This window comes from Triticum aestivum, chromosome 5B (assembly GCF_018294505.1).
Source record: "Triticum aestivum cultivar Chinese Spring chromosome 5B, IWGSC CS RefSeq v2.1, whole genome shotgun sequence".
NCBI classification, from domain to species: domain Eukaryota; kingdom Viridiplantae; phylum Streptophyta; class Magnoliopsida; order Poales; family Poaceae; genus Triticum; species Triticum aestivum.
Window position 1 is genome coordinate 73,358,645 of NC_057807.1, and position 14,688 is coordinate 73,373,332.

Sequence of the window (14,688 nt, forward strand, 5' to 3'; positions counted from 1 at the left end):
AAATACGTTCAATCGAGAACTTATTCCTAGTAGTCCACAACGACCAACCAATCGCAGCCCATCCAACTAAGAATACTCTTTTAGAATGGCCAGAGAGCAGATTGACACAATGCCTCAGGTCTTCAAAGGAGGAAGGGAACCAATTTACATGTAACCAAAGTCTGATGCAACACCACATAAGTTTAGCTAGAGAGCAGTGAAAGAAAATATGTTCGGTGTTCTCCAGTGCCCCACATAGCACACACCTGTCGGACCCCGGCCCGTTTCTTTTCTTAATCTGATCGGCCGCCGAAAGCTTATCCCGGACAGCTTGCCAGAGAAAAATCTTGATCTTAGGAGGAATTCGAGCCGACCAGATATGCTTGAACTTGACCGGGCGCCCCCCAGGAATAAGTTTGGAGTAAGCAGATTTAACCGAAAAGCACCCCGAAGAGGAGAGGGGCCACACCACGGCATCCTCTTCCTCCGAGAGCAGGGGGAAGCAAGCAGTAAGGCGCTGCCAATCTTCCAACTCTTCAGGAGAAACAGAACGACGAAAATCCAGAACCCAACCTCTAGCCGAGAGTTCAGAGATAGAAACCTCAGTATCATCGCAATATGAAAATAGAACCGGAAAAGCAACGGCCAGCATGGAGTCCCCGACCCACCAATCAAGCCAGAACCGAGTAGACTTACCGTTCCTAACTACAAATTTAACAAGGGACCGAAAGATCGGCCGGACTTTAACCAGTTGATGCCAAAATTGCGACTCACCCGCAGCCGGCGCGTACATAGGACTCGAGGAAGGGAAATACTTAGCTTTTAGAATAGAAAGCCAGGGTGGCAGTTCCTCAAGAGTCATAATCTTCCACCACCATTTGATCATAAGACAATTATTCATCACTCGCGTATTAATAATGCCCAGACCCCCTTTGGCCTTGGGGTGACATATGATGTCCCATCTGACCATCCTGTACTTACGTTTATTGTCCGTTGCGTTCCAATAGAAAGCACCCCTATGCTTGTCAAAACCATTATGAACCCCACTAGAGAGAAGATAGAATCCCATTAAGAACATAGGTAACGAAGACAGACAGGAGTTAGTAAGGGCGACCTTGCCCGCTTGCGTATTGTATCGCCCTCGCCAAGGGAGAACTCTGTTGCCAACTTTGGTAACCACCGGTGCGAAGTCTTTAGCCAGAAGTTTAAGCGGGGAAATGGGAAGGCCCAGATATTTGAGAGGATAGGATCCCAAAGAACAGTTCAGAAGATGGGCCACCCGCTGCGCCTCTTCACCCGAGACCCCAGTCACTACAACCTCACTCTTAGAGAAATTGATTTTAAGACCTGAGAGCATAACCTCAGGTTTGTGTTGGGCATCCAGTCAAACGTAATATTTTGCATAACCTCAGGGGTCGTTTTAAAGTTTTCTACTACCAACTCTCTCTGAGAACCGCGGTTTCGCCTAGTGCTATACTTGGGAGTGTTTCTGCATAATATCAGACTTACCGGCGCGTGCCTCCTGTCTGACGTGGCAGGTTTCAGACTAAATTGCATCAATTTGTTCTCGCAGAGCAAGTTTAGGGGTTAATTTGAGTCGTTTTGCAAGTTCTTGTATGGAATTGTACCCCCGCTGCAAGTTTGTGTACTAAAACTGTAATTAACTCTAAAAAAAGCGGTGAGCTGTCCGCGCGCGTGACCCACATAAACGCGACGCGCACGCCACGCGTTACCTTGTCCGGATCGGACATAGAGACATCGCCGTCCTCCTAGCTGCCTATATATAGTACACCTTACATCCTCACGTACTCCGCTCGTCTAGACATCGATCCCCCGTCGAGAATCCGAAGCCAGCTCAAGCCGACGCGCGTTTCTCGCCGGCCGGCCGACCCAGCTCGCGCGCACAGCAACGTTCTGAGCTCATGTCGACGGTAGTAGGCGCACTTTCCGAGCCCACGTCGACGCCCACCCGCAAGCGCCCGGCGGCGGAGCGCGTCGGCAGCGGCAACGGCGGCAAGAAGGCTCGATGCTCGTTCGGGAGCATCCGCGACTACAAGACGCTGGAGGTGCTCGGGGAAGGCGCCTTCGGCCAGGTCTTGAAGGCGCGCGACCGCCGCACGGGCAAGAAGGTGGCGGTGAAGTGGATCCGCGCGCCCGACATGCCGGCCGTGATCCGCGAGGCCGGCTGCCACGCCGCGTGCCGCGGCCACCCGTCCATCGTCGACATCCTGGACGTGGCGACGGACGCCGACACGGGGGACTTGTTCCTCGTCATGGAGCTCGTCGCCGGCGGCCTCACGCTCCGGGAGCACCTCTACAAGCCTCTCTCGGAGGACGTGGTCCGCCGGATGATGCGTCAGCTCCTGGACGCGGCCGAGAGGATACACGGGGCCGGCGTCGTCCATCGGGACATCAAGCCCGAGAACGTCCTCGTCACCATGTTCGGCGAGCTGAAGATGGGCGACTTCGGGTCGGCGACGCGGCGGAAGCCGCCCCGGGTGCCGTACGAGGAGTGCCGCGTGGGCACGCTGATCTACACGTCGCCGGAGCAGCTGGAGGGAAACCGGTGCTACGGGCAGGCCGTGGACATGTGGGCGCTCGGGTGCATCATGGCGGAGCTCCTGGCCGGTGGGACCCTGTTCGTGGGAGACACGGAGGAGGGCATGGTCGCCGAGATGTCCAAGCTACGAGATCAGATCGCCTCCACGGGGAAGATGGACTTGGAGTGGTTCCCGGATCTTTCGGAAGCCGGGCACGACCTCCTGACTGGCCTGCTTGCCTTCAACCCCGACGAGCGGCTCACGGCGGTGGAAGCGCTTCACCATCGGTGGTTCAACAACAACGAGGCCTCTGCTTAATTATCCTTCGATAATAGACCAACTGTTCATTGCATTGCTCTGTACTGTAGTGTCCCAGAGTTATTAGCTTAATAATCCTTCAACGCTTCTGCAGATTTGTTTTGGGAAAAAGGTTTGGACTGAACCTTATTTTCACACTCCCGGGGATAGGTTTAAGCGTGTACTATACTACTCCCTCCGTTCCCAAATAATTGTCTTTCTAGCCATCTCAAATGAACTACAACATACAGATGTATGTAGACATGTTTTAGAGTATAGATTCACTCATTTTGCTCCGTATGTAGTCACTTGTTGAAATCTCTAAAAAGACAATTATTTAGGAACGGAGGGAGTACTATGTACTAAGCGTGTGTGCACGAACTATGGGTGCTGTTATGCGCATCCTTTTTGGTCACAACAGTGTTCTTAATCATAATTAGAGACAAAATCTTTGAAATGCACGATGGACTTTGCTACTTATGCAAATATGCTGCAATGTACTCCCTCTGTCCGGAATTACTTGTCGTGAAAATGAATAAATATAAAAGTATTTAGAACTAAAATACGTTTAGATACATCCATTTCTTTGACAGGTATTTTTGGGCGGATGAAGTACTTATATATTCTCTTCCATTTATAATTTACTCCTTCAATCGTTGGTTTTTCTGTAATCAGAGAACTGCATGGTAGTGATAATTTTTTTCTTGGCAATATTCGAGTCATCAGCGACTCAACTGCTATGTCCAAGTCACCTCGTGGCACCCCCACGGTTAACAGTAATTGAGTCCTTCAAGACTGGCATGTCAAAAATACTCCCTCTGTTCGGAATTGTCATAGAAATAGTGTCACTACGGAAGCGCGTGCGCTGCTACTGAACAGAACGACATAAACAAGTCAGTTGTATCCGATTAGTAGTAAGTATATATAACAAACAATGCAAGTAGAACACCATGAAGAATGAAACTCAATCAAGTAGCCAACAATGCACTTGCATAAGCGCGAAACCATTGCACACATAATATTTACAGAAAAGTTCTTCGTTTAATTGCAAAAGAATCAATATACTTATAATGTTAAATCAAGATTTACTAATAAGACAAAAAGAAACCATTGAACGGAATTGTTGACAAATATGTGGTGTCGAGATTGTCGCACCTAGTAATGATTGCAACCAGATGATCTTTGTCATAACATTGGCCATTGATTTGTACTCATCCTCTTTACTAGTTTTAGACATCGTAGCTTGTTTCCTTGCAGTCCAAGAGATCATATTTACTCCAAAGAACACAACAAAGCCACCTGTGGACCGTCCATCATCTAGACAACTTGCCAGTCAGTATCAGAGAATGAGCTAACAAGAGCAGATGGTGATCTCGTAAAGGACAACCCCATCATAATAGTGCCACTCAAATATCTCACACTTATCTTGGTTGTGGTCCAATGAATTGTGTTTGGAGCATGGATGAACTGACATACCATACTAACTGAATCAGATATGTTAGGCCATGTCAATGTGCAACACCTATAATGTTGCGGTGTCTGGTTGCATCTTCAGTGTAAAGTTTTCCCCCTTTAACCAGAGATAGTTTCTCTGCCGTGGACAATGATGTAGCACCTTGCTTACACTTCACTATGTTTACTCTAGCTAAGATTTCACTGACACTTGACTTAAGAAAGTTGCAGCCCCTCTATAGCCCTATGTACCTCAATACCTAGGAAATAGTGAAGCTCATCTAGATACTTCGGTGCAAATTGTGATTGAAGTCCATGAAGCAATGTTGCAACAACTGATGAATCAGACCTTGTAATAATGATGTCATCCACATATACTAAGATATATTAGTATCCCCTTCCTTTTTTACAAAAAGTGAGGTTTCACACAGAGATGATGTAAATCCTAGTTCTTGAAGCCTGGAACTGAAATTGGAATACGGAGCTCTGGGTGCATGTTTGAGTGCATACAAAGCTTTATCCAATTTACAAACAAAAGTGTGGGTACTCCTTTTCTTCATAACTTGGTGGTTTTCTCATGGAAACTTCCACCATGATGAAATGCATTCTGGACGTTAAGCTGTTGAAGACACTAACCTTTGGAGATAGCAAGAGACAATACAAAACTTACGGTGGCAGATTTTATAACTAGACTGGAGTTGCCTTCATAATCTATCGCATATCTTTGTCTGAAGCCCTTGGCAACCAAACGAGCCTTGTAACGACCAACCGTTCCACCAACTTTCTTCTTTATCTTGTACGCCCATTTACAATCAACAATATTTTGGCCCTTCACAGGAGCAACGAGGCGCCACATATATGGTTTTTTCTATCAAGGCACCAAATTCTTCATCCATGGCTTACTTCCACCTAGGATCATGAGCGGCTTCCACATGTGACCTTGGTTCAGCTGGAGCCAAAGAACTTGATGCAATGTAACACACCATGTCATTGGGAAGCACCTTTGGTTTTGATATACCATGTTGCAACCGTGTGTGGACACCAGGTAGTGCAGATGTGCCTACAGCTGCAGAAGGCCTAGTGCAGTCCGGTGTGCCTTCCACCCAAGCAGAGGCATGTCTGCCTGGCGCGTCGAGATCCTCGGCATCACGAGAGCTATATCTCGCTTATAGTGAGATACATGCTACCCTCGCCTGAAGCTTTTATCCCTCACGTAGGTATTGGGCCAGCCCGTTTCATTTTTTTTATTCGCTCGCTCCTCACTCGGAAAAAAAAACGGTGAGCTGTCCGTGCGCGTGACCCACATAAACCGTACACCTTACATCCTCCTCACGTACTCCGCTCGTCTAGACATCGATCCCCCGTCGAGAATCCGAAGCCAGCTCCAGCCTACGCGCGTTTCTCGCCGGCTGGCCGACCCAGCTCGCGCGCACAGCAACGTTCTGAGCTCATGTCGACGGCAGTAGGCGCACGTTATGAGCCCACGTCGACGCCCACCCGCAAGCGCCCGGCGGCGGAGCGCGTCGGCAGCGGCAACGGCGGCAAGAAGGCTCGATACTCGTTCGGAAGCATCCGCGACTACAAGACGCTGGAGGTGCTCGGGGAAGGCGCCTACGGGCAGGTCTTGAAGGCGCGCGACCGCCGCACGGGCAGGAAGGTGGCGGTGAAGTGGATCCACGCGCCCGACCTGCCCGCCGTGATCCGCGAGGCCGGCTGCCACGCGGCCTGCCGCGGCCACCCGTCCATCGTCGACATCCTGGACGTGGCGACCGACACCGACACGGGGGACCTGTTCCTCGTCATGGAGCTCGTCGCCGGCGGCCTCACCCTCCGGGAGCACCTCTACAAGCCTCTCTCGGAGGACGTGGTCCGCCGGATGATGCGTCAGCTCCTGGACGCGGCCGAGAGGATACACGAAGCCGGCGTCGTGCATCGGGACATCAAGCCCGAGAACGTGCTCGTCACCATGTTCGGCGAGCTGAAGATGGGCGACTTCGGGTCGGCGACGCGCCGGAAGCCGCCCCGGGTGCCGTACGAGGAGTGCCGCGTGGGCACGCTGATCTACACCTCGCCGGAGCAGCTGGAGGGGAACCGGTGCTACGGGCAGGCCGTGGACATGTGGGCGCTCGGGTGCATCATGGCGGAGCTCCTGGCCGGCGGGACCCTGTTCGTGGGAGACACGGAGGAGGGCATGGTCGCCGAGATGTCCAAGCTACGAGATCAGATCGCCTCTACGGGGAAGATGGACTTGGAGTGGTTCCCGGATCTTTCGGAAGCCGGGCACGACCTCCTGACCGGCCTGCTTGCATTCAACCCCGACGAGCGGCTCACGGCGGTGGAAGCGCTTCACCATCCGTGGTTCAACAACAAGGAGGCCTCTGCTTAATTATCCTTCAATAGACGAACTGTTCATTGCATTGCTCTGCTGTAACTAACTAGTACAAAGTTGGGTCATCTATTTTGGAACGGAGGGAGTATGTATCAAGCGTGTGTGCACGAACTTATTTGAGATATAATCTATGTGTGCTGTCCTGGGCATCCTTTTTAGTTACAGCAGTTCTTAATCCTAATTTGAGACAAAATTTTGAAATACACGATGGGACTTGCTACTTATGCAAATATGCTGTAATGTACAGAACGTACTAGTCCCTCCGTTCCGATATACTCGTTGCGATTTTAGTTCAAAATTTGAATTAAAACCACGACGAGTAAATCGGTTCCGGGAGTATATATTATGTCGACTTGTTTGTGGGCATACAAAGTAATCCAAGTGCAGATCCAGTGAAGGGCAAGCAAGTGGTCGATGCAGTGGTGCAGATCGAGCGGTCGTTCGGATATGAGCCGGCGCGTTTAGACGGTTTCAGCGTTCCCGGTTTTGGGAACCTTCTGGAAGCTCCAAGCCGGTTTTCTACGGTTTTGGGAAACTTCTAAAAGCTTCCTGTACCGGATTTTTTTCTATTCTGTTTCTCTTTTCTTTTTACTTCTTTTGCAAAAAAAATTTCCATTTTCTCTTTGTTTTTGTTATTTTTTCGTTTTATGTTTCTTTTTTCTTTTCTTTTCATTTTTTTCTCAAATTTATTTTTCTTTTTCCAAAAATGTTCGCATTTTAAAAATATTGTTCATTTTCGTATAAAATGTTTCTGTTTCCAATTTTACTTCAAAGATTCCAAACGAAAACAAAATTCCAAAATTTGTTCGCATCGTTTCAGAAAATGTTCGGTAATTCAAAAAATGTTCACCTTTTAAATTTTGTTCACAAACCGAAAAATATTTGTTTTCACAAAAGTTTCTGTTTAAAAGAAATGTTCGCATGCTTAAATTTTGTTCACAAATTCAAAAATGTTTGAGAATTTTTAAAAAATGTTCCTGATTCAAACAAATTTCAGTAATGCAAGGGAATTCTGGATCTTCAAAAATTGTTTCCATTTAAAAAATTTGTTTGCAAATTCAAAAAAAAAGTGTTTTAGAAAATTGTTCACATACTAAAAAAAATGTTCATGTTTAAATTTTTTTTCACAAATTCTAAAGATGTCCGCATGTTTAGTTTTTGTTCCCAAATTCAATTTTTTGGGCAAATTAAAAAATGGTCATGTTTCCAAAATTGTTCACATATTCAAAAAGTGCTATATTCTTCAAAATCTGTTCACAAATTAAAAAATGTTCACATTTCAAATTTTGTTCACAAATTCCAAAAAAATGGGAATTCCAAAAAATTGTTCCTGTTTCCAATTTTTTCGCAAATTCACAAATGTAATGGTATTTCAACAATTCTTTCCATTTTGCAAATTTGTTTGCAAATTCAAAAACTATTTTGTTTTCAAAATTTGTTCACATATTCAAAAAAGTCATGTTTATTTATTTCACAAATTCAGAAAATGTATGCTTTTTATATTATTTTTCACAAATTCAGGAATATTTGTGGATTTTCAAAAACATTCCTGTTTTCCAAAATTGTTCACGTATTCGAAAAAATGCTACACTTTTAGGAAATAATTTTTTTTAATGTTCATGCTTGAAATTTTAAAACCAGCTTTAATGTGCCTCTGATTATAGTTTACATATTCCGGTCTGCCAATGTACACAGTAAATCTCAGTTATTACAGTGGCTATGTAGTCTCTTCCCTGTCCGGAGTACTTGAGTTCGAAGCCTTGCCCAGTAGTTTTAATTTATGGAATTTGGCAAACTGGTTTTTCTTTTTCGCCGCAGCTGGCAATTTCTTTTAAACTCGCGTTGCTAATATTTCAGAGTAAATAACCTGTCGCGGTTGCTAGCGCTTCGGGCGCTTCTACAGAAGGTCGCTGGTTCGATTCCTGTAGGTAGCGCCCTCTTATTTTTTTGCGAATTTTACATTCTGCTCAAGACATCGCGAATTTTACATTCTGCTCAAGACATCGAATGGGTCGGCCCAGTCAGCAGTCGCGCACCTCCTGTGCGTCTCGTGATCTATTCGCCGCGAAACACGGCATATAGGAGCTCCCAAAACCCACATCACATGCTCCTGTTGCAGCTGGGCAGCAACCTCAATGGACACTTCCACCTGCAGGCTGGACAAAACTCAACGTCGACGGCTCGTTCTGTGCATCTACCAGTACGGCTGGAGCGGGTATGATTCTGCGCGATAGTGCCGGCGAGGTCATATTCTCCTCATGCAGAGAACTGAGGTCATGTGTGGAACCCCTAGAGGCCGAACTGCTTGCGTGTATGGAGGGCCTGAACCTTGCCCTACAATGGACGCAACAACCTATCGTAGTGGAAACAGACTGCCTTGTTGCTTTCAACATGATCATAGGAGAAGAGAGAATTCGGTCCTGTTACTCCATGCTTGTGGACCAGATTATAAGAGGCTCATAGGAGAAGGGAGATTAGTTAAGCTAGTGCATGTACCTATAGAGTAGAATGACATAAGCCATTACCTCGCTTCCTTTGGTAGAACTGAATGCCACACCATCGTGTGGCTGGGTTCAGGTCCAGGTAATATCCCTGACCTTTGTAAGAGTGAAATGGCTCCGGAGTGATCAATAATAATCCCTTTTCACCCACAAAAAAAAAGAACGTACTATATATTCTCTTTCATTTATTCCTTCTATTGTTCATTGTTTTTCAGATAGCTCACCACACATGTCAAGTGGTCTTCCAATTATTACTTCAATCGTTGGTTTTTTCATAATCAGAGAACTGCACGGCAGTAATCATATTTTTTTTCTTGGCAATATTCAAGTGCTCAGTGACTCAAATGATATGTCCAAGTCACTTGTCATGGTTGCTTTTTTTCCCCAGAGTTAACAGTGATTGGATCCTTCAAGACTGGCATGTCAAAAATACTCCCTCTACCCGGAATTATTTGTTGCAAAAATAGTGTAATTACAAACAATGCATGTACAACACCATGAAGAATGAAACTCAATCAAGCAACCAACAATGCACTTGCATAGGCGCGACAACGATGTGATCACACATAATATTTACAGAAAAATTCTTCATTTAATTGGGAAAGAATCAATATACTTATAATGTTGAATCAAGATTTACTAATAGGACAAAAAGAAACCATTGGACGAAACTGTTCTTGGGTGTTAAGGTGATAGATGTGAATAAGTCGACTACCTGAAAAGATGGAAGAATAAGATGCATTTTCTTTTCTTTTTCAAATCCGAGTGGTATGGTGAGTTTTAGATGGACGAGGGAGATTGCGGTCGAGTGGGGGAGTGAGTTCACAATCACCACCATCAACTCCAATCTATAAGATAGTACAAAGGGGGAGTGAGTTCGCAATCACCACCATCAACTCCAATCTATAATATAGTACAAATTTTTGGGGCTACAAACTCCTGAGAGACACTTATTTTGTCTCTGAATATTAATCACTCTAATTTATTCGACCCAACTAATTTCATTGCCTTATTTTTATCTCCCATGAATCTGATATGTGAAATGGTTAATGTAATTTTAGTTTATTGCTAGATCATGGGAATCCAAAACAATAAGGTGTGTATCAAGGGCAATCTCTCGCGTGGTCCACGTCGGATTTACTACAGGACAAAATCGCTTCGTTGAGAAGAAAAAAGAAAATAGCAGAGAAAGGGATTGGCCAGCGGTCCACAACTCCGACTCGGCTAGTCCCCATCCCCAGATTCCTCTCCCTCTCCCTTTTCCCTCGTCTGCCGCCACCACTGGCGATCTCGCTGCGGCCGCCACGACCACCCACGCCCTCCCCAACGGCCACCCCTTCTCTCCTCCCCTTACCTTCTCCTTACCATCGGCGACCTCCTCCCTTCTCCCTCGCACCAGATCGAGCAGCAGGCCGGGATCTGAAGCAGCCTCAGATCTGGCACGCCCAACGCGATGATTTCCGTTGAGAACGCCATGGACAAGGTGCTCTGGCCCTGTTGCTGCAGCCATGGACAAGGTGCCCTCCCCATCTCTCTCTTCTCTCTCTGTTGGATTCGTATTGGAAGCAGGGTACTCCATGTGGTTCTTTACCCCATGTATGCTTTATTGATCTATAACATGGACCTTTATGTTTTGAAGTTTGAAGCACATTTATAGTTTGGGATGACCTTACTGTTTGTTCAAAGTGAATTTACTCTTTCACATATATCCTTTGATTTGTTGATACTGTGTATTGCAGATTCATCATGTAATAAAAAAGAGCCTTTGTGATGCAAAACATGATTTAATTATGTTTTACAACTCCTATCTGGATTTGTTCAAGGTTTTAAAATAAAATGAAAATAAACACATTTAGTACATGCCTGTTGCATTCAGTTCGCCTATACACTGTTGGGTGTTGGGAAATGAACAATATGTCTGTACCTATATGGGTTTTTGCTCGTTTGCTCCCTCAATTGGGAATGATGTTTATTCAGGCAGTTAATATGCAATTTAAAATAATACATTCTTGGCAAATGATGGTGCTAGGATGAAGGATTTCTACTTGTTTTGGACTATGGACTTTAGGAAAATGTGTAACTGATCGTATTGTTTTGTAAGCTAGTGTGCTCATTAAAGTGGAAGAATATCAAGATCCTTTATGTGTGTTCGGTTCGAGTCACAGAGTGGAATGTAACGGGTCCATTACGCACATGGGCCTCATCCTTATGCTTGGTAGCAGTGAAGATCCGGAATCCACCCATTCCCTGAATGTAATATTCTCCCTTTATCTGGAATGCGCTCATACCTCCGGTTTGCGGGAATCGCACGGAACGGCTCGCGCCTCTCACACCCCGACTCACTCACCTAGAACCCTATCCCATCGTCGCCACTCCCCCATCTCTCTCTCCCTCTCGATCTGAGGCCCCTCGTATCTCCTTCTTGGACGGCAACTCTCCTCATCTCTCCCTCTCCAACACTGCCTCTCCTCGTCTCTCCCTCTTCGGCAATGCCTCTCCTTGTTTCGCCCTCTCCAACAATGCTTATCCCTGTTTCTCCCTCTCCAATGATGCCTCTCATTGTTTCTCCCTCTCCGGCGACAGCTATCCACGTTTCTCCATCTAAGGCGAGCAAGCAATGGTACAGCAGTGTGGTAGCTAGGCGGCGAGCGAGTGGCTGCTTGGCAGGCAGAGGTACAGACCCTCCCTAGCTCTCCCTGTAGAGATAAAAATAGAGACTAAGATGGGAGTGATGAACATATATATTTTCTCTCCTCTTTGTCTGATTTTTATATTTATATTGTCCAATTATTTTTGTCCTATAGCCTACCCAATTTGTTTGGACCGAAAGGTTTTGTTATTGTTGTACAATGTCCGATTTCTTTACCTAAAATGTTGCTATCCACTGTACATTTTGAATTTATGACCTTGTCTATCTTAAATCCATGAGCTTCTCCCAAGGAGAAGAAGTTGAAGAGCTGAGCAAAGATTTTCATCTCGACCCTCACATTGTTTTGCAGATTAAAAAACAATAAACCGAGCGTTTGCATGTAGTACCAAAAGTAAATTGGGAGCACTACAGTAAGGAAACTAAAGAAGGAACGCTGGTGTCACGCATAAGTAATTCTTGCAATGTACTCCCTTCATCCTGAAATACTTGTCGGAGAAATGGACGTATCTAGATGTATTTTAATTCTAGATACATTCAATTTTATTTATTTCTGCACCAAGTAATTCCGGACGGAGGGAGTAGTGATCTTGGGCGTAATCGTATAGCCTAACATTTTTTCCGTAGTGCGCTCCCCGATAGAACACGGTAGGGTAACTGCACCTTCGAGTTGTGACATTCTTTGCACCAAATCCTTTCTTGAATCTGCCGAGATATTTGGATGTCTGTACCGCGAGGTATTTGGACATATTTGTAGATCTGCCGGGCGTTTTGTGGAAGATTCGGGGTATAGCTGGCCAAACGGGCCGGGATAGTTGGGCCGGCCCGGTAGCACGGCCGGCACGGCACGGGCCTGGCACGGCACGGCACGTGCTAAACGGGCCGGGCCCGGCACGCGGCACGCCATGGGCCGTGCCTGGGCCTGAAGGGCGAGCACGCGGGCCGGCACGGCACGGCCCGATTAACTTTTTTATATTTTTTTATGTATTCTAATATGGGCCAACAGGTAAAAATAGGCTAAAAAACGCTCAATGCGCAAAATAGGAGCTAGATTAGTGGGCCTGGCGTGCCGGTGGGCCGGCCCGATTAGCATACGGGCCGTGCCTGGGCTGCAGGCTGCAGCACGCGGGCTGGCACGGCACGGCCCGTATAATAATCGTGCCTAGGCGGGCCGGGCCGTGCCAGGCACGATTAGGATGGGCCGTGCCGTGCCGGGCCGGGCCGGCCCGTTTGGCCAGCTATAATTCGGGGTACTAGACTATGTTTGAGCGTTATGAGACGAGTTGTGACATTCTTCGCGCCAAATCCTCTCTTGAAGAGAAACAAACGACACTCTTTGCTGTTGAACAACGATGCTATACACACGACACATGTGCACGATTTGTGGACGATGTAGTTAATCAAGCCGTTGGTTTGTGGGAATAAACTGCAGGACATCGTCTGATTTTGAATCGTGCATGAATCGGCCACACAGGCGTCGTGCGCAAAGCAGTTTCGGCTGCTGAATATGGATGGCAGAGTCGCACATGACGGCGTCCAGGACTTGATCTCCACCACTACACTGTGCAGTCTACTACTTTCGGCCAGATCCAGCAGTATTATATTTGCAGTCTATCCACAGTAACACCACGGCTTTGACCACATGTCGAAACTTGCCCTAATTTTTTAGGTTTGTCTAGGTCTCAGTCGACTTAGACTTCGCGAAGTCTAAGTCGACTGATGTCATCGTACAATTTTCCTATTTTGACTGGAACTTGAACGTAGGATTAGTTTTACGTGCGCAGCTACACGAGGATCGCTACGTGGGCCTGGAATCAGCCCATTGTTTTGGCTCGTTCGTATTGCTCGTGATGTGTCGTTCCTTCTGTTCTCTTTTGTCCTCTTGCTTGCTTTAATTTTATTATTATTATTATTTAATTTAACAAATCATTTCATATTATTTTAAAAAACTATTACATAAAACAAAGGAATAAAAGAGCAAAAAATACAAAGAAACCACCCCTCTCCCATAAAACATCACTAGACACGGGTTTGCAACTGCCCCCTTCCCCGACAAAGCATCATGGAGTTGTCGTCGCGTTGAAGACATGCGGTTTCAGTCGTGACCAACACTTGCAGTTGTGTGCATGTGTAGACATGCAACTCACCCATGCAGGGACAAAACACAACAGAGTTGCAATAGTGTTTAAGACATGCAGTTGCCTCTTATAGTTGCGGCCTAGTGGGAGGCATGCAACTCACCCTGCCCCAGATAAAAAATACCACATAGTTGTAGTTCCATTGAAGAAATGCAGTTGCAGTCGGGGGCAACACTTGCAGTTGCGGACCAGGGGCAAACATGCAATTGTCGCCTCTTCCCCGACAAAGCATCACATAGTTGCAGTTGCATCAAAGACATGCAGTTGCAGTCGGGGGAGACACTTGCAGTTGCAACCTAGTGGGAGACATGCAACTCACCCCTGACAGAAAAACACCATAGAGTTGCAGTTACATCGAAGACATGCAGTTGCAGTCGGGGGAGACACTTGCAGTTGTGACCTAGTGTGGGACATGCAACTCACCCCTGACCAAAAAACACCATATAGTTGTAGTTGCATGGAAGACTTGTCGTTGCATTTGGGGCGACAGTTGCAATTGCGGCCCATTGAGAGACATGCAACTCACCCCTGACCAGACAAAACACCATATAGTTGCAGTTGCGTCGAAGACATGCAATTGCAATCGGGGATGACACTTGCAGTTGCGGCCTAGTGGGAGACATGCAACTCACCCCTGTCTAGGGGCGACACTTGCAGTTGTGACCTCATGGGAGACATGCAACTCACCACTACCGGACAAAACACTACATAGTTGTACTTGTGTCGAAGACATGCAGTTGCAGTA

At 46.5% G+C, this 14,688-nt stretch overlaps 2 protein-coding genes across 2 annotated transcripts; both read left to right on the plus strand.

Moving 5' to 3' along the window:
• The first annotated feature begins 1,802 nt into the window (after positions 1-1,802).
• Positions 1,803-2,903, plus strand: LOC123115710 (putative cyclin-dependent kinase F-2). Its single transcript, XM_044536814.1, has one exon. It carries the CDS (start codon positions 1,902-1,904, stop codon positions 2,835-2,837), a length of 936 nt encoding a protein of 311 aa, XP_044392749.1. The 5' UTR covers positions 1,803-1,901; the 3' UTR covers positions 2,838-2,903.
• A 2,765-nt stretch (positions 2,904-5,668) lies between these two features.
• On the plus strand, positions 5,669-6,654 carry LOC123115711 (putative cyclin-dependent kinase F-2). Its single transcript, XM_044536815.1, has one exon. It carries the CDS (start codon positions 5,719-5,721, stop codon positions 6,652-6,654), a length of 936 nt encoding a protein of 311 aa, XP_044392750.1. The 5' UTR covers positions 5,669-5,718.
• The last annotated feature ends 8,034 nt before the right edge of the window (positions 6,655-14,688 follow it).